The sequence below is a fragment of the Piliocolobus tephrosceles genome, chromosome 7 (assembly GCF_002776525.5).
Source record: "Piliocolobus tephrosceles isolate RC106 chromosome 7, ASM277652v3, whole genome shotgun sequence".
NCBI lineage: Eukaryota > Metazoa > Chordata > Mammalia > Primates > Cercopithecidae > Piliocolobus > Piliocolobus tephrosceles.
The window spans coordinates 144,761,096-144,780,770 of NC_045440.1; the positions used below are offsets into that span (position 1 = coordinate 144,761,096).

At 59.6% G+C, this 19,675-nt stretch overlaps 1 protein-coding gene across 1 annotated transcript; it reads right to left on the reverse strand.

The window, feature by feature from the left end:
• Window positions 1-8,891: 8,891 nt before the first annotated feature.
• GPR20 (G protein-coupled receptor 20) lies at window positions 8,892-19,458 on the reverse strand. The gene is made up of 2 exons (XM_023228161.3): window positions 19,373-19,458; window positions 8,892-10,371 (listed from the first exon to the last, which is right to left on the reverse strand). Exon 2 carries the CDS (start codon window positions 10,345-10,347, stop codon window positions 9,268-9,270), a length of 1,080 nt encoding a protein of 359 aa, XP_023083929.1. The 5' UTR covers window positions 10,348-10,371; window positions 19,373-19,458; the 3' UTR covers window positions 8,892-9,267.
• Between the last annotated feature and the right edge of the window lie 217 nt (window positions 19,459-19,675).

The window sequence follows — 19,675 nt, forward strand, 5'->3', positions numbered from 1 at the left end:
GGATAATAGGATCATCGTAGGTAAGTGTGCAGTAAGACATATTAATAAAGATCTCTGTGATATGAATAAGTTTAAGGAAAAGTGCTGTGCCTTGATCTGCATATGCAAACACCTCCATAAACCTTCTTGGTGCATAAAGAGCAGCATTGCCGCTAGCACGTCCCACCTTCAGCCCTAAGGCAGTTTTCTCCTTTCTCAGTAAACAGAACATACAATCGGGTTTTACACCGAGATGTTCCATTGCCCAGGGATGGGCAGGAGACAGATGCTTTTCTCTATCTCAACTGCCAAGAGGCCTTCTTTCCTCTTACACTAGTCCTCCTCAGCACAGACCCTTCACGGGTGTCAGGCTGGGGGACGATCAGGTCTTTCCCTTCCCATGAGGCCATATTTCAGTCTATCACATGGGGGGAAACCTTGGACAATACCTAGCTTTCCTAGGCAGAGGTCCCTGCGACCTTTGGCAGTGTACGTGTCCCTGGGTACTTGAGATTAAGATAATGGTGATGACTTTTCACAAGCATACTGCCTTCAGGTACTTGTTTAACAAAGTACCCCCTGCACAGCCCAAAATCCGTTAAACCTTGAGTCACCACAGCACATGTCTCTTGCAAGGACAAGGTTGGGGGTAGGGTCACAGATTAACGGCATCTCAAATACAGAACAAAATGGAGTCTCTTATGTCTACTTCTTTCTATATAGACACAGTAACAGTTTGATCTCTCTTTTTTTTCCCCACAACACATACACACACATACAGACTAACATACACACAGACACACAGACACACAGACTCACATACACACACACACACAGATTCACACACAGACACACACAGACACACACAGACTCATGCACATATACACATACATAGGCACATACACACACAGACTCGCAAACATAAATGCATGTACACACACATATACAGACTCACACACAAATATACACACATATACATAGACATACAAACACACACACGTGCACACACATACACACGACTCATGTACATACACACGTACATATGCACATCACATATACAATACATACACAGACTCACAAACATACACACAGACTCACATGCCTATACACATACATATATATGCACATACATGCACCATATACACACAGACTCACATACAGATACACGAACATACACACAGATACATGGCACATATACAACCATGCTCCACATAACGTTTCAGTCGATGATGGGCTGCCTGTATGACAGTGGTCCCATCAGATTCTAAATAGCTGAAAAATTGCTGTTGCCCAATGATGTCCTGGCAGTCTTAACACTATGGCACAATGGTTTACCTTTTCTATGTTTAGATTGTTTAGACGCACACATGCCAACCACCGCGTTACAGTTGCCTACAGGATTCAGCACAGTAACATGCGGTACAGGTTTGCAGCCCAGGAGCAGAGGCTGGAGGCCATTGCATCTGGGTTGGTGTAAGGACAGTCTGTAATGTTCACCTAGTGAGGAAATGGTCTAATGATGCATTTCTCAGCATGTATCTTGCCAGTAAGTGACGCATGACTGTACATACGTACACGTACACACACACTCACACATACATCCTGCTACAGTTCCCACAGGTCCCCCTAGGTTCGCGTGTCAGAAACTCGATCACCAGTGTGACAGTGTTGGAATGAGGGGCCTTTGGGAGGTGTTTGAGTCATGGGGGCACCACCCTCATGAATGGATTAATGCGTTATCTCAGGAATCGTTCTTTTTCCCCCAAAGCAACAAAAGGTAAAAGCAGGGAATGGTTCATTATCCTGGGAGTGGGTTGCTCAGGAACGGACAAGTTTGGCACGCTCTCTGTCTCTGTCCGTCTCTCTGTCTGTCTCGCCTTCAGTAGTTGGGGACCCTCCATCTTGGACTTCCCAGCCTCCGCAATTTGTTGAGCCAATTAATTTCTAGTCATTAGGAATTATCCCAGTTTGTAGTGTTCTGTTCATGTGGATACAGCAACAGAAAGGGGACTGAGACACACACACGCACACACACACATTCCTGCATGTACACATGAATGCCTGCGTACATGTAGACACACAGACACGCAGGCACACACAACACACGCCTACACACAGATCCACACGCACTCATTTACTTATCGCAACCTTGCCTTAAGGCAGAGCGAGTCCGTAATCTCCCCTTGGCATAGAGGAAACTGAGGCTCAGGAAAGACGCGTAACTTGCTCAGGGGCTAGTGTGATTCGGGGCCCGGCGACCGGGCCATTCTGTTGCCTGGGCTGTATTCTGGAGCGCCTGCCCTGGGTTGGGCTGTGGCAGCCTCTCTGTGATCTCCTGAGTCAGGGTTCTGGGAGCTCCCCCGAACCCTTCCATGGCTTTGTTCTGGAAAGGATGGTTGAGGTGGGGTATTTGGGCTCCTGGACCTCAACCCTGCAACCCCACCAGGCCACTAGGAGGGGCGCCCGTGGGGGTGAATGGAGAACCCTGACCCGAGGTCACTGATACCGCCTGGAGGCCTGCAGTACACAGGGGCTGGCCCGGATGTGAAGGCCCGATGGGTGTTGGGCCCTCGTGCTGCCCCCCTCCCAGCACAGATAGCTCGTTTGCTGAGTTTCCAAGCAGAATAGTTTGTAAAATGTGCAATGCATTTGGAAGAGGATGGGCCTCTCATGGGCAATGGGGCAGGTACCAGGAGAGTGGTGGCCCCAGCCCTCCCAGTTCCCTGGGAGCCCCGCCCAGACACACCAGGTTCAGACGGTCAGTGCCTGTTCCCCCGGGGACCTTGGTGGCTGAAGATGCCTGTGGACTCCGTTTATGTAAAACACCCAGGATTCCCCTAAACCCAGTGATGCTACAAGGTCATCGAAATAGTAAGCACATCCATGATGTGGCATTTCTTGATTGGCCTTTGGGGTGAAGTGGTAGTTCAAAGGGCAGCTCTCACTGGGTGGTCAGACAGCACACTGGACACCCAGGGGCCCTCGATGCTGTGACATGCCAGGGAGGCACCCGAGTCCCCGATGTTCCAGTGCAGGAGAGGTGACAGCCCACCTGGCCCAGTCCTCCCACCCAGGTTCACGCCCCACCTCCACTCCGTCTCAGCACAGAGCGTCTCCCTGGGTTGTGGTGTGGTATGGGGGAGTTCCCCTCTCTGCCCAGGACTCCCACGCTGGTGCCCTGGGAAGCTGGGGGCTGTAGGAGAAGGACAGACAGAGAGCCTGGGGCTGGTTTACAAACAGAGAGATTTTCCCACGGCAGCCCTTGGTGTCAGCTTGTGAGGGCGTCCCCACGCAGGCATGATAGGCAGAGGCTGTGCTGAGGGCTGGGGCAGCAGTGGAGGTGGGCAGGGCCCAGAGGCACTGGGTGGGTGCCTTGCACACCAGGGCTAGGGATCCATTTGTTCTAAGCTCTGGATTACAGATGGGAAAACTGAGGCCCAGAGAGGGGCAGGGACATGGCTGAGGTCTCAGGGGGACCCCCGAGCTGCTGGGCCTCCACTGCCTCCCTTGGGCAGGTGCGAGGGGTACCTGCAGTTTGGTGTAGGCTCCCACCTACAGGGGCAAAGCCCAGGCTCAGAGGCAACCTGGAATCAGCGAATCAGGGGCCGAGCTGGACTGGGCAGCAGGGTGTGTGGTCGCAGCAGGTGAGCTCATCTGTAAAATGGGGGTACGACACCTCTGGCCCTGCTGGCCTGTCCAGATCTTCGCGTCACTTGGCGCTCCCAGCACCACACCCTCCGTGAGAGGCCCAGCTGGGAGCCATCTGGAAGAAGTCCCTTCTGGCCCAGGTGGGCAAAGAGATGACTGGGAGGGAAGGACGTCCAGCACCTCCTCCTCACTGGAGCCCTTCTGGGTCACCCCGTCCTGTGCCCAACACTTGACTGTTCTCGCTGGGGCTGGCCACATGGGGGTAGGATCTGAGCACCCCGCAGCTGTGCCACAAGAGCACAGGACTCCCCAGGGCTCTGCAGGGGGCCTGGCCTCAGCTCCAGCTGAGTTCCGGGGAGGTGCTGCAGGGGAGGGTTAGGTAGACACACCTGGAGGCCCAGAACGAGCCGAGGGGCGGTGAAGGGGTCATCCGTGCTGAGTCCTTGAGGGATCAGTGAGGCCGAGGAAAGGTGGGGCAGGGTCCAGTCTGGAGGGCAAGGCTCGGCCTTGTGGCCTGTCCTAGGGTGGGGGTGGGGAGGAATCAGCTTCAGGAGGCGTCCCCAGGAAGAGCAGGGACAGAGGCGGGGGTGGGACGTGACAAGCGGAAGGCCCTGGCAGGGATAAGCAGAGGCTGCTGGGCCAGTGGGGCGAGGGCCAGGAGTCACAGAGCAGGTGGTCCGAGGAGATGGGGTGAGGGACCATCCAGGGGGAGGGAATGGCAGGGGACAGGCCTGGGAGCAGGAGACTGTGGTCTCATGGGCGGAGCCACTTCCCCAGGCCTGTCCTGGCCCTCCAACCGCAGCCCCACCCCTGGGCCCCTCTCTGCCCTCCGCCTTTCCTACTCATCCCTCTGCTCCCTCCTGCACCTGGGCCCGCCCCACCACAGTCAGAGACCTTCCGCAGATGCTGAGCTTGACTGCCCCTCTCCCGGGCTCACAGCTTTCTGTGACTCCTGATAGGGGGTCAGGAGGTAGGGGTGGCCTTGACCCTGGAGTCAGGCAGGGCTGGGAGGGGAATTCCAGCTCCTTTTTGAGGTGGTGCCTGGGAACGTTGGGTTGGTCCCATGATATCTCTGAGCCTCGGTTTTCTCTTCTGTAAATTGGGCGCACAGACCCCTTCAGGCGGGGGCCCAGCTCCGGAGGGTAGACAAATGTGGCCCCATGGGTCGCCTCTCATCCCATGAGGCCTTACCCCAAGAGGGGATGGGGTGGGGAACACAGAGCGCTGGGCTGCGGAGGCCCTGAAGGAGAGAGGAAGGGCTGTGTGTGAAGAGGCAGGGAGGCTGGAATCGGAGCCGCTAAGTGAGGCGGCAAGCAGGGAGTGGAGGGGTGGAGATAGGGGGTGTCCAGCTCCAATAGGGCACACGGAGGGGTGTCCAGCTCAGACAGTGCACCCCCACCCCGCCCCATGCCTTCAGGCCCCCAGGAAGCTGGGGCAGGCACCCAGGCGACATTTCCTGCTATTAATGGAGCTTAATCTAAACAGACCCTAATATTTACCTCCAGACGCCTCCGGCCGCCGCGGGTGCCAGACCGTGGGAGTGATGAGCCCCCAGATAGCGCCTCCCCACCCGGAGCTCCGCTGCGCCAGACCAGAGACCAAGAACTGGGCACCCAGGGGCCCTGGTTTGAGCCCCCTCCCTGGCCACCCCCAAAGCCTAAGTTTCTCCTCTAGGAATGGAGGTGGTCATTCCACCTTCCCAGGTTCAGAGAAGGGGCCACTCAGCGCCACTTAGTAGGCCCACAAGAAGGCCAGTCCTCCCTCTCCCTGGGGTGTTGGAACAGCCAACCCATCTGCTCCCTCTCCTAGGCCGTATCTCTGCTGATACGATAGGAGACTCAGTGGCTGTGGGTGGTCTGGCTGCCTCACCCACCGCCACGTCCTTGCCCTGGGTAGGCAGGGTTGGGATCAGGGACGGAGCCCCCTTGTTCTGCTGGTCCATGCCAACCCCCACCCAAGCTGCTGTGCCCATACCCTGCTGGCAAGTCGGCCACTTGTGCCCCCTCCATCCACTGCCCATCACAGCTTGGGGGAGCTCAAGGCTCCTAAATCTGCCTCCCAGCAGGGATGACAGAACCACACAACCACGGTCACTGCCTCCCTGTGGAGCCCTGCTGGTCCGCAGGACACGGAGTTGGAGCGTGTGTAGGGCCGCCACCTGCTCCATACCCTCCGCCAGCTCCATGCCCCCCACCAGCGCAGGAGCAGAGTCGTGGGCAAGAATAGAATAAACAGCTTTAATTCCGGACAAGGACATCTCGTGAAGGAGACTGTTGATGTCCGATATAAATACACACACCATTTCACGTCACTGGGGTGTTTTGAAAATCCGGAAAGGGGGATCGTGGGGAGGGGGCGCAAAGATCTCACGCTCTGTCCCCAGGAAAGTGTGGAGAGGGGGCGCGCACAGATCTCACCTCTGCCCCTGTGGGACCAAGGACAGTCTTGGTCTGACTTTTGAAGCTCCTGGGGCTCAGAGGAGGGCACAAAGGAGGCTGAAGTGGGAAGAAGCCAGCCATCAGGAGGAGAAAGCAAGCGGCTGGGGAAGCTGTGGGGCAGTCCAGGGCATTGGGGTGCCCCCCTCCCTCAGCCCCCTGCCCTCCAGCTATAAGGCTGAAGAGAGGAGAAAGAGGAGTAGGGTATGGAGAAATTGAGGCTTGCCTATCAAGGGTTCTACATGGGGGGCTGGCAGGCAGTTCTCAGAGGTCTGAGGATGGGCCCCAAGCCTGTGTTCCTGGCCACAGAAAACAGGCGGCCCGGCCTCTCCAGCAGGAGTGGTAGTGGACGTGACTGCTTCGGCCAGGAGGTCCTTCCCCTCCTGGCCTCTTGCAGTCTGAGAAGCCTCTAAGGCCCGAGGAGCCCAAGTTGAATGATGGGATTTCAGACACGGGGACAAAGGGGGGGACCTGGCTCACCTGCCTTAGAGAGCCCTCCTGCTGAAGAAAGGGATTGTTCCAGAAAAATTGCAAGCCCTGCCTCTTTGAGCACAGCAATCCTCGAGTGTCAGCCATTCACTCTTCAGCATGAATTAGAGTGACAACCAGGAATGGAGCCAGGTTGGGGGGCACTGACGGGGAAGCTGAAGGCCCAAGGGACAGGGAACACTGGAGGAGGAGGGGCCGGAAACACTGGCGGGGGGAGGGGGCCGGGAAGCTGCATGGAAGGCCCTTCACTGGCCCCAGCGAGGCGGCGCTCGGCCTCACCTTTGCCCAGGCCATTCCCCCTCGCCTGAGCACCCCTTCCCGCTGCCCCCTGCCTCCTTGCGGCCCCGGCCTGGAGGGATCTTCACAGTCCAGTGTGGGACCAAGGGCAGAGGGGTGTCATACCCCAGGCCACGTGCAGAGCTTGCTTGAAGGGCAGGAGTGGGAGCCGGCAGGTAGTGTCTGGGGCTTTGGGCAACCCCTAAGATGGAGCAGGAGAACCTACAGCCCCTGGAGGAGTGGAGTCTAGAGTCCCTGGCCCTGGATGACTTGTGAGCGTGGGTGGGGGGGTCCCAGAGGAGCAAGACCATTCAGGGACTGCTGGGCCACATAAGCCTGGAAGGGACGCCCGCAGCCGGGCTTGGGCTGAGCAGGACACCTGAGCCCTGACCACTTGCTCCTCAGCTCTAGGTGCGTGACCACGTAGGTGCCGACTCGCAGCCCTGGGAATGGCGGCTCGCTCGCTGTGGTGCCTGCTTGCCTGAAAGCCGCCCTGAAGGTTGCCCCTGGGGTCAGTGGGGTTTTTCTGCACGCACAGCCCCGTCCCCCAGCCGCCTCCTTTCTGGACTCCTCTGCCTTGTGGAACCCTGCGTCCCTAGTAAGCCACAGCCTCTTTCTTAACAACGCCAGAGAGCTAGGGGCTGGAGGAAGGTTCCAGAATTGTGCCTGGTGCCTGGTAAGTGTCAAGAATGCTGGTGGCCATGGCGATACCCACTGTTTCTCGGGCATCCGGACCCAGGAAGGAAGCAGCCCTGGCAGCACTCCCAGTTCCACCACCTTGCTGGGCACGCCTCTGCCTCCTCTGGGCCAGCACCCCCCACCCCAGCTGCCCCACGTGGCCACAGTTGGGGTTGGTGAGGACAGTACTGGCCTTGGATGACTCAGACACTCACTCTATGACCTTGGCAAGCCCCTTTCTCCCTCTGAGCCTCAGTTTCCTCATTTGTAACACGGGATATAAAGTCCAGGACCCTAAACTGGGGATAGGAGACTCTGCCCCGAGCTGAGTCGGGGAGCCCCAGTCTTTTCCTCCTCCTCCCCCTCCTGCTCGCAGCCACACAGGCCACACAGGCCAGGGTGACACACACGGTCACCCTGAGTGTGTAGGACTTCTCTGTAGCCAAAGGCCTGGCCTGGGGACCCGAGCCCATCTCACCTGCTTTAGTGGCTATGGCCAGGTATGATGGCAGGGCCTCGGAGCTGGAAGTGCCAGGGACGCCCCACACTCCTCTCCGTCGCCACAGGCCCCCTTCCCCATACACCAGTCCCGAAAGGGCTGGGAACTTGGACACTCGGCAGAAGGCACATGGGAGGCAATCCTGGAGTCCAGCTCCGAGGAGATGACCAGAGGCCCCAGCCAGAGAAAAGCTCCCTCCCTAGTGAAGGCATGGGGACGCATAGTGAGCTGGGCCAGAGCAGCTGGTCACGACCTCTCTGCCCCCGGAGGGGAGAAAAATGGCTCTTTGCATGGGGAGATGGTGGCTGCGACCCGGCATGCCTGGGTTCGTGGCTGTGTGACTTCGTTCTTGGTTTTCTTATCCATAGGACGGGACAGTGAGCACTGCCGTCTGCCTGGGGCAGCAGGTGGGCCGCTCTGAGGCTATTCCTAGAGTGAGGGCTTTGGGAAGATGGTGCAGTCTCTGTGGAAGGAGATGCAAGGGCACTGGAGGAGGTGGGGCTGGTTTTCATTCTGACCCTGCCATTTCCCAGCTGTGGCCCCTGTGTGCGTCACTTGACCCCTCCAGCACCAAGAAATGGATGAAAAATCGTCTGTTCTTTGTGGGTTGTTGTGGGTTCAAGTGTCAACCCAGATATCAAAGTGCTTGCTCACAGCAGAGCGGCCTGTGGGTGTCTGCTGTTCTATCGTGCAATTCACGGAGGCCTCAGGTTGTGGGGGGGGGTCTTGCAGAGACATGCACCCCCCCCCGCACCTCCATTAATGCAACATTAATGCTCCCTGGCCTTTGCTTTCTGTCCTTGTCTTTCCTCCTGTGTGGGTGTTGGAGGGAGCATTGTTGTTGTTAACTCTCTTGGGAATTCCGAGTACCTAAATAATCTTTGTCCTTTTTTCTTTTTTCTTTTTCAGCTCATCCTTCCAATCAATGGAATCCACTTTGCCTTTTTTTCTGAGGAACTCCTTCTGGAGACAAACTGGCCAAAGTGAGGAGCAGCTCCTGGCTACCCCTGTGAGTTTTCAGTGGACGCGCGATACCCCAGGAACAGCAAATCACTGGCATTCAGGCCGCCACATCCCATCTGGAGCCAGTGGCAGACATTGCTAATCAACCACAGCACAGTGGCCTTAGACTCAATGCAGTGCTCTGGGTAGCCATCACCAATCAATCGAGATGAAACCGATTGCCACCCCTGGCATGGTGCGTGTCCAGGCTGGCATGCCCAGATAGCCCCGACCTTTAGCCCCTGGCATGAGCCCTGCTGACTAAGCCTCGGGCCCATTAGCCAGGGCCTGGGTGAGGGCGTGAGGGCCAGCACTGAGGATGTGATGACGACCCGAGCCCTTGGAGCTCCTGTGCATGCTGACCACATCACCGCTGCTGGGCTCACACTCTCCTCTGTGCTGGCCGAAGAGGCCGCGGACGGTGGCCTGGAAGCCACTGGTGACGAAGCAGTAGACGATGGGGTCCATGCAGCTGTTGAGGCTGCTGAGGGTCACGGCCACATGGTAGACCACGAGGCTCGCGTGGTGTGGCATGTCGGGCCACAGCGCCACGGCCACCTGGCGGGCATGGAAGGGCGTGAAGCAGACGAGAAAGATGATGAGCACTGTGAGCAAAAGCTGCATGGCGCGCACGCGGCGCTGGCGGCCCTGGCGGAGAAGACCTGGCCGCGACAGTGCACACATGATACGGCCGGTGAACACGCTGATGACCAGCAGGGGCAGAAGGAACTCCAGGACAGTCAGCGCGAAGACACGGCAGCAGGGCCGGGCGCCCGTCATGCCCAGCACTGACAGGGTCACAGCACCGGCGGCCAGCCACACAAAGGCACACACAGCCCTGGCACAGGCAGGCTGGCGGCAGCGGCGGGAGCCTTCAGGCCGCACGATGGCCAGGTAGCGGTCCACACAGATGCAGGTGAGGAAGAGGATGGAGCAGTGCATGTTGAGGAAGTAACCGAGGACGTGGGGGAAGGCGCAGTGCAGGCAGCCCCTGGCGCCGTAGTACACAGCGAAGCGCGTGGGCAGGGACAGCCCCACCAGCAGATCGGTCACCACCAGGTTGATGGTGTAGATGACTGATGGTGTCTTGGCCTGGGTGCGGCAGCAGAAGACGTACAGCGCCAGCCCGTTGAGCACCAGCCCCACCAGGAAGATGGCTCCGTGCACTGCCATCAGCGCCAGCCACAGGCCTGGAAAGGTGCCATGCAGCTCCTCGTCCAGCCGGGCAAACAGGTGGAACAGGGGTACCTCCAGCCCGCTGGCATTGGTCCACACTGTTGTCACTGCGGTGGCATTGGGGACTGTCCTGGCCGAGGGCCCCACTGGAGACACAGAGGGCATGACGGCAGCCTGCACACCCCAGGCCTGGAAGCAAGGAGACCAGGTCACCTCAGGCGCCAGCCTGGCCTTAAGCCCTGCCCTGAGGCCCGGAACTCAGCCAGCCCATCTGCCCCTGCACGCCCAGCAGCCCCCACCTCCACGCCCTCGCCTGGCCCGGGGCCTCAAATGCCTGCTCCCTTGGCTCTACCCAGAGGGAGCCTCGGACGTCAGCAGAAAAGGCACAGGCTTTCAGATTCAGACACGGGTTCAAATTCCAGCCCTGGCACTGGCCAGCATGGAGCCTTGACAAAATGTGGAGGTTTCTGCGACCGTCCTGGCAGGAGCAGGAGGTGGAAACATGTGCAGTGCAGGGCTGTCCTCAGGATGGAGAGCTGATAAGGGCACGACCACGGGGCTCCAGGGTGCAGTTCCAGGGCCTGGCTCCAGCCCCAGCTGTGCCACTGACTAGTGTAAGTGCTCAGGTAGGCCATGTAGCCTCTCTACCTGCTTCCTCATCTATATGACTGTGATGGCGTTGCTGATGGGGTGATGAAGCAAGCGGGTCAGCACAGCAGCACCAGCAGAGTTGGTGGCCGAGGAGCCAGTTCTGCTGGGCCAGAGCCTTGCTGGTGGTGGGGACCTCTGACTGCCCTGCCCACTCCCCTGTCCCCACACCCACCGTCATGGCCCCCATCCTCCGGGACCACCCATCTGTTCTCCCCTCCTCCCCGGCCAGCGTCAGGTCAATGCCCTGGACAGGGGTCCTCATGAGGGGCTTTCACAAAGGGAACTAGACTGTCCAGTGGGGCTGGATGGGAGCCAAGGTCCAGTCCCACTGGGCACCCCAGGCTCCTACTGTCCCTGAGAGGCAGGCACCTCTATAATCCCCCCAACCCACAGAAAAGGAGACAGAGGCCCCTGTGGGGTGGCTGGCTGGGGCTGAAGCCTGGAGCCAGGGTGTGAGTCAAATAAACACCAAGCTCCCGTCTGGCCTGGGCAGGGGGGCCGGGGTGGGGAGCAGGCGAGGGGCTGTGCCGGAGCCACCCACTCTGTTTATGTTCCTGCCCTGGCGTGTTTAACTCGGCAGTGATTTATCCCTCTATTTATAAATGAAGGGTTAACGGCCCTACCCCCACCCTGGAGCTGGGCTGACCCTCCAAATAAGGGCATTTCTGGCTTTTTCAGGAGAAAGGAGAAGCCTTTGGGGTAAGGCAGGGTGGGGAGGCTCGTGGGCTGTTTCTTCTGCACAGCGCCCTTCCCCCACCTGCTGGAGAAGGGAGGACCCTTGCCCCTTCCCTTCCTGGTGGCTGCCTGCTGTAAACACGCTGCGCCCGGCCACTCCCTCCGACCAGTGTGTGGCCCCGTCCCACCCCTGGGGAACAATGAGCCCTGACTTCAAACAGCCCCTGGCCTGGCTCAGGGCAGCAAGGAACTCTTGCTCCACCTCCAGTCAGTGGCCACCTTCTTCCTCAGGGTGAGAGAGGTCAGTGCCTGCATGAGGTCACCCAGCATGCCCTCTGCCTCTGGGACCCCAGCCCTGGGTGCGTGCTACCTCCCTGGGTGGAGGAGTCAAGTGCTGCCCAGGCCTGTGTCCAGCCCCTCCTGCCACCCCCACCACACAAGGGTCCAGGCTCAGCTCCCAGCTCCCCCCGACTGCAAGCGAGCTCTCTATCTCCAGGCCCTGACACGCGGGCATTGATGGGTGCATTTGTTGGATGAATAGATCAGTCCTCCCTCAGCCCTGGTGGGCCACCAGAGACAGGGGGTTTGGGGCACAGCAGGCAGCCAGGGGAGGGGAGGGCACATGGGGGCTGGGAACCTGGCGTCTCGGGGCTGTGGGCTTCAGGAGCCCCAGAAGGTACCCGGAAGGAGATGGGTCCCTCCTCTGCTGTGGATGAGACACTGTCAGAAAAGGTCCAGGACGCTCCGCAGCTGGACTGAGGGACTGCAGGGCCAAAAAACTATTTTGGGATTCCTTTCTGTGTGCCTTTTGCTTTTCCAATTTGTCTGTACGGGGCCTATATTAGTGTCCCAATTAGAGAGAAATCGTAAACAACACCGAACGTTTCCTCTGGGAGCGAGTCCCAGGGTGACGCTGGCCCCCGGGGATTCTGCCCTCCCAGAAAACTCCCCAGGGCCAGCCCAGCAGGCTCACCAACAACGCTGAGGTGTTGGGGTCCTGGCTAGGGATGTGGGGGCTCTGCGGCCTCTGGAGCTGGGGAGATGGGTAGAATGTGCCGGACACCCCAGAGGCCACAACGGTGAGGGGAGGGAGCTAGTAAAGCATGCGCTGATTCCCAACATTAAGGGTCTGACCCTGATCTCAAACAAAGCTGAGCCCTCATCTTGGTGACACACTGAGCCATGATCCCAGTAAGGTGATGAACCTCGATCCCTGTCCCACTCTGAGCTTGACCCTGGTCACACACTGACCCCAATCCTAATAGCACAATGGGCGTTGATTCCTGTGGCACTCTGAGCCCTGATCCCAGCCATGACCTGGGCCCTTGGCCCAGACCTTCTGTCCCTGTCTCTGCCCTTCTCTCCCAGCTTCGTCTGGCTGTCTCTGTCTCCATATTGTCAGTCCCCACCCACCTCCCACAGTGACGGATGTCCTGATTTGATTATTAAGGGTCCTCTCTTGGGCTCCCACTCACCACCCTCTTTGTTCAGAAGGAGGAGGAACGCAGGCGGGGACTCCAGACCCTTCACGGGCCCATGGAAGTGGCCCCCTGGCGAGCGACTGGGGAAAGGAGAAAGTTCTGCCCCTCCCGGGACTGCCTGGCTCTGCCTGCAGAAGAGGCACAGACTCTGCTTTCTGGAGGGCCCGAATGACGAGCAGTCACCAGCACAGAGACCCAGGTTTGAGTCCAGCTCTGCCACTGCCTCAGCTGAGACCTGGGCCTGGTCAGTGAGCCTGACCGTCCTCATCTGCTAAATGGGGTCACTTGTGCCTTCCACAGCTCTGCCTCACCCTGGGAGCCTGGACTGAGGGGAGAGGCATGGTCTTACCCTCAGAGCCAGCCAGAGAGGGGCGGCAGGGCCCTGTCCTCAAGCCAAACCCGGGTGTCGGGGAGATGGCCCTGTCTCTTCCCTCTTTCCTGGCAGGTACCCTGGGCCTGTCTGAGACAGCAGACTCCATGGCTGGGGCCAACTGGCCAGAGCCCCGTAGGCAGGGGCTGGCACCATGTCCTGACCGTGCTGCCCTGGTACTGGGGCTCAGGGCCTGGAGGCTGTGCCAGGGCTGGGAGGTTTCTCTTCCCCACTGGCCCAGGCCTGCTGTGCTCCCTACCCATACGTAAGTACTTCCCTGGGGACAGAACAGAGGGAACAAGGGCCTGCTCTCCAGGGCTGAGAGTCAGTGAGTGGAGACCCAGCAGGGTGGGGACCTGGAGTGTGGCCATGGAGCCCCAGCTCTGGCCTGGATGGCCCTGCCAAAGCCTGGCTCCATCTCTGAAGGGACTATGTGGCCTTACAGTCTCTGAGCCTCAGTTTCCTCATCTGTAGAGTGGGCAAAATAGAATCTCCCTTGGGGGTTCCTGTCCTGACGTGCCAGCCCAGAGTAGGGGTTCAGGCACAGGAAGTGATGAAATGATGGGACAAGCTGCCAGCAGGGGACTCAGAGGGCGAGTGGGCGAGCAGCCTAGACCAGGTCCAGCTCCTGCACTACTCACTGCCCCTGCCAGCACGGAGGGAGGGCTCTGACCTGGGTGGGTTCTCTCTGAGCCTCAGTCTCTCCTCCTGTGAAGGAGGAATGGCCGGACACGCTGCCCTGCAGGGCTGTCTTGGTCCTTGGCTGAGACGGAGCACCAGCTGCAGGTGTGGTGGGGCAGGGGCAGGTGCGCTGCGGCATCTCTTTCTTTTCTGTTTCTGGCCCACCCCTTGAGGTGGGCAGACCCTTAGAGCCCCCACCCCTCCAGGTGGGCACACCGCTGAGAGCCCCAGCCTTTCAAGGCTTTGCTGACTCCTCCAGGGGAGGGGGCAGAGGGTGAAGGAGGATGCCCGTCATGCCCTCCCCATAGGTATCACATCGCAAAACAGCCTTCCAAGGTGGGACTGTCGCTGGCTCGGGGGTTCTCCCTGGGAGGGGCCTGAGGCCTAGACTGCTGGGCAGGGCTGGGGACGCGCCTCTCCAGTCACTGCACCTGACTGATGCTTCTGCAGGGGAATCTGCTAGCAGGGCCTAAACATTCCACGCGCCCTCCGGGCCCGTCCCCAAGCTGTTCCTGCTCTCTCCCTTTCGGCTTATTCGTGCCCATTTTTAGGCCTTCCCCCTGGACTTGCCTCCTTAAGGAAGCCTTCTTCTTCCTCCCTGGGCTGCCTCTCCCTGGTGCATCCTCCCAGGGCACCCTGCGCTTCCTCAAGCCTGGGACTCATCCTGTAGTGCTGCTGTGTGCTGCAGGCTTCCCCACAGGACTCTGAGCACCTCAAGGCAGGGCTGTGGGTGGGGGCAGGGCTCCCATCTGTTCCACCAGCCCAGCACCCAGATTGGCCTGGCAGAGAGCGGCACCCGTCTTCCCCTTCGGCTGCATGAACGCCCTGAGAAAGCCCCATCAAGGCTGGCAAGGTGTGGCCTGGTTTCTCACCCTGGCATTCAGGGTGAATGCCACCTGGCCTGGCCCCCTCTGAAACCTACCTACCTAGTATCTTGGTACTGGTCGGGAACTGGGTTCCACTCCCAGCCCCATCCTCACTACCCACAAGTCCTCCCGGCCGAGCAAGGCTGACACCTCCTCCAGGAAGCCCGTCCCAATCACTCTGACCATTGTGTCCACACTTACATTCCTTCCCACCCTCTATCTCCCATCACCATTCTTTCTTGCTTGCTTTATCTTTCTTTTTCCTTTTTTTTTGCTTTGTTTTTGGAGACAGAGTGCAGTGGTGAAATCTCTGCTCACTGCGACCTCCATTTCCTGGGTTCAAGTGATTCTCATGCCTCAGCCTCCGGAATAGCTGGGATGACAGGTGCCCACGCCACACCTGGCTAATTTCTGTATTTTTGGTAGAGATGGGGTTTCACCATGTTGGCCAGGCTAGTCTCAAACGATCTACCCACATTGGCCTCCCAAAGTGCTGGGATTACAGGCGTGAGCTATTGCACCTGGTCCCATCACCACTCTTGATGGCAATGGTCTTTGGTTCGCAAGCCAGTTCTACCACCCGCCACCTTCGAGGCCTCGGGCAAATCATTTCGTCACTGGGAGCCCCAGTTCCCTCACCTGGGACTTTGGGAGCCATATTTGTTGAATGAATGAATGCAATCAGGCAGGGTGTCTGGACTAAGTGAGAAACACCACAGATACCCCCAACATGGGAGATGTGTGATATCAGAGCACTGGAGGCTCCTGGTTTTGGCTCCTGGATGGGGTCCTGTCTGGACCAGCCTGCTCACAGGGGGGGAGAGGCCAGGGCCAACACGGGTGCTCAGCACAGGACTTCTCAGAGCCTTTGTGAAGCTCACGGTCCTGGAACCTTCCAAGGGGTGGGAATGAGCATTGAGCATGGAAGTTATCTGACCTTGTCCCCTCCCCGGGGATTCCTGCTCCATACATCCCAATGGCCACGCCACTACTCCGTGCCCAGAGCACTGATGGGGGCTGCTGCCTCCCTGCCCCCACCCACAGCTTGTTGAATTTCTGCTGGGCACCAGGCCATGGAAGGCCAGATTCCCGGACTTGGGGTGCTGGCACCTACCCAGAGGTCTCCAGGGGGGCACCAGGGTCATGTCAGCCTCCCTCCTTGGCAGGTGGGTGGGGAGGGCTGTGTCCTTACTTCCCTGGGCTCCTCTCAAACCCACCCCCCAACCTGGAGTTCTCTCTTGGCCGCCCGGCAGCCTGTCTGCCTCTGTCCTGCCACATGTGAGACCAGGCAGCAGAGTGGCCCCGGCCCCAGGGCAGCAGGTGGCCCAGGGTGACTGTTGAGCCTGCCTGGGGGTCTGGATCAGGACCCTGTGTGCTGCCTGTGGAGGTGTGGAGGATGGGCCCAGCTTTTCCCCACAGAGGGGCTCTGAGCATCCACACAGCAGTCCCAGCTGTTACAGATGAGGAACCGGAGGCTCAGAGGGGTGAGTGGTGTCCTCTTGGTTACCCAGCATGGAGCTGGTGGGGCTGGGAATCAGACCCAGGTCCGCTGGCAGGTCCCAGCGCAGGCCGGAGTGGAGCGCGGCACAGGCTGGGGAGCAGAGGGGCTGGATTAGGCATCTCTGGACCAGGAGTTTGTGCCCAAGGGGATTCTCGAGGCCCTGAGGCCGCATGTGTGCCCTCGGGTCTGTGTGTGCTTGAGTCTGCACCCCAGATGGGGTGGCCCTCATGGCCTTCCAAGGCTAAAATAGCCATGACTGGGGGAACTGTCTGCCTGTTTATTTTTATGATTATTCTTGGTTTCGCGGCATCTGCTTTTGAATATCACCTACTGTTTTTGACAAAGTCTGAGCCTCTGTTTCTTCTGCCCAGAGGCGGGTGGGTGCTTGCTGAGCTCTCCAAATGGGGTCAGACTCACCCCAGGTCACCTAGCAGGTCCCAGGTGGCCCTGGCCAGAAGCTAAGTCTTTCTCCCCAGCCCCCACACCCACAGGCCAGGGCTCCCTCCACCCCCGTGCAGAGAGAGATGTCGCTGGTGGTCACGGACTGAGCTCTGTGGGGAAGGACACGTGGGCCCCATCTGGCCTGACTCTGCCTCAGTTCCACCAGCTGAGAACCCTTTTGCTGAGACCGTGGCTTTGAAACACCAGTGTCTCTGGCAGGGGCGTGGCCAGTTGGAGGTACTGCATGTCACCTGCCGGCCCCTCCCTGCCTCCCCATCACCAGGTTCATTGCTCACCTCTAGCTGGGAAAGCTGTAGCTGCAGTAGCCCCTGAAATCTGCTGGGACAGGCATATTCTGTCATGTACACCTGCCTGGCCTCAGCCTGGTCCTTTCGCCCGAAGATCCTCAGCCTGATCCTCTCAGCCTGTTCCCTCTGCCTGTGCCACCTGGTGAAGGCTCCGGGCACCCACAGTCACTGTCCCATAGGGCCCTCCCTGAGCCCCTCTGACGCCCTAGTGCCCTGGATGCCCCTGCCCCGGGGGAGAGCTACGATCCCGCAATTCGAAGGGCACCTGCTGGGCTTATCCTTCCCAGGGTCTCATTGATTCCCTCCAGATGCCCCTGGGTGGGCGTTTCCAGCCCCACTGTGCCTGTGGGAAACTAATACAGAGGGGCTAAGTCATGTGCCCGGGCTCACCCAGCTGGGGTGCAGGAGGGGCTGAGCTCGGCCTCAATCTGCCTGCTGGCCCTTTGTCCCAGTGCCCGGGATCCGCCTTCTGCTGTGCCCAGCCCTGTGTGCAGAGGGAATCAGAGGCCCCAGGCCACGCAGCCCCATGCAGTTTGGAGGTGTCAGACCGGGACTTAGACCCCATAGCTGGGGGTACAAAGGGGTCCCAGGCAGCCCTGGCCCCAGCTTTCCGATCTCACAGTTCGGGGTAGGGTGAGAGGTGACTGGTCGCGGCTGGGACGGGCCTCGGGAGGATGAGAGGGAACAGTGCTCCTGGCAGCGGGAAGGGCACCGTGAGCGTGAAAGGCCAGAGGTGGGAAGGAGAGTCTGTGTTCAGAGCTCTGTGAGACGCCGGGGTGTGGGGAGGGCTTCTGGACGTATGGTGAGGGGTCAACTTCAGCTTCTTTGGGCCCAGACGTCCCTCCTCAGGGAGGCCCTCCCGAGCCCGCAGCCCCGCACACCTGCACCGCCTGGCTCCCTTTGCAGTGCCCTGCCACGCGCAGTTTCCTACGTCCCTGCTTTCCTGTTCGTTGTGCCTCCCTCACTGAACTGGAGTGCCTCAGGGGCCCTGGCCTTGGCCGGCCCCTCTGAGTCACTGAGTCACTGCTGAGTGACCGAGCAAATGATTTTAAAAGACCCCTCTGATCTCTTTGAGCCTCAGTTTCCTCATCTATAAAGAGCAGATGCTAACACTACTTAACAAGAAGACAACGAGACCACCCCGTGGACCCCAGGAGCTGCTCAGAAACCGTCCAAACTGCATGACCCCCATGCCCGGCCCTCCAGCCTTTGCTAATGGGCCCGCACCGTGTGGCTCAGAGAGGGGCAGCCACTTGCCCACGGCCACTCAGCAGACCGCCCCGGAGCCCAGCGACTGGATGAGTCCTGTGGGGCGAGGGGAGGGAGCCCCAGGATGGCCAGCTGTTGAAGGAAGAAGACAGGGCAAGTGGACAGGCCCAGCCTCCTGTGGGGTGCACTCCCCATCCTGCAAGGTCGCCAGCTGCTCCACGTCTGCCCCGCCAGCACCCTGGCTGCTGGCCAGTTCCCAGCCCGCTGCCCCCTCGGGACCCTGTCCCGCCGCCTTCTCACAGCACAGCCCCATTGCAAGCTTCGCAAGGTCCAGGGCTGGAGCCAGCTTCCAGGTCCACATTGGGGGCTGGCAAGCAAGGCTTCCCTGGGCCTCAGTTTCCCCACCCCTAAGGGGTAGAGAAAGCACCAAGGCTGCTACAGAGGGTCTGAGCTGCGGGATGGCAGGACGGGCACTCTGAAGAGGGAGCATGGCGTTGGAGCCCATATCTACAAAGCCTTCACCATGGCCCTGCTCCAGCTGCGGGGTGGTGGTGGCTGAGGCCCCAGAGCCTGCCAAGAGCCTCTGAGGTCCCCCAGCTCTGTCCCTGGCCTGGCCTGTGGGCAACCCTGCTGCCTTGCCAGGTGAGGAAACCGAGACCCAGCTCTGGGAGCCCAGCAGATGCTCGATGAGTGTTGACCGGAGGGATGAACGAGTGAATGAATGAAATCCAGAATTGGGTGGGCAGCCAGCTCCCCCTTACGCAACCGGCCCAGCTCGCGCCGCGTTCTCCCTCGGGTCTCCGTTTTCTCATATGAGAAATGGCTCCCTGTCAGGCAGGACCTGCTCTGAGCTCTCCCCAGACTGGATCTGGAGGCAGTTTCTTTGCCCTTCCCTTCCCACTCCTGCTTGGCTGGGAGTGAGAACCCCGGCAGGGAGCAGCTCAGGAGCCTCCTGTCTAGGGGAGCTGGGGAGAGGGAGGCTGGGGCCAGCCTACAGGGGCACTTACCGCGCTTCACCCGGGCAGGCTGGAGATGTGAGTCCTCAGCTCTCAGATCTGCATGCAGCCCGGACCTCGCCTTCCTAGGGCCTGACGTCAGGCCAGTGCTTGGGGCTCCTTTTGGGCAAAGGCAGGGTGGGGGCGGGGCAGGCTCCTTCCCCGCCCCCAGGAGGAGCCGAGGCTCAGAGCCCAAGGGAGGGTGCCTGGGGCACCAGAGTCCCCACACCCACTGGAAACAGAAGGAGAAACTGAGGCACGGAGGGGCCTGGGGTGCCAGAGTTCCCACACCCACTGGAGACAGAGGGGGAAACT

Coding starts and splice junctions, on each gene's coding strand:
- GPR20 (XM_023228161.3), bottom strand. CDS start 10,347: ATGCCCTCTGTGTCTCCAGTGGGGCCCTCGGCCAGGACAGTCCCCAAT.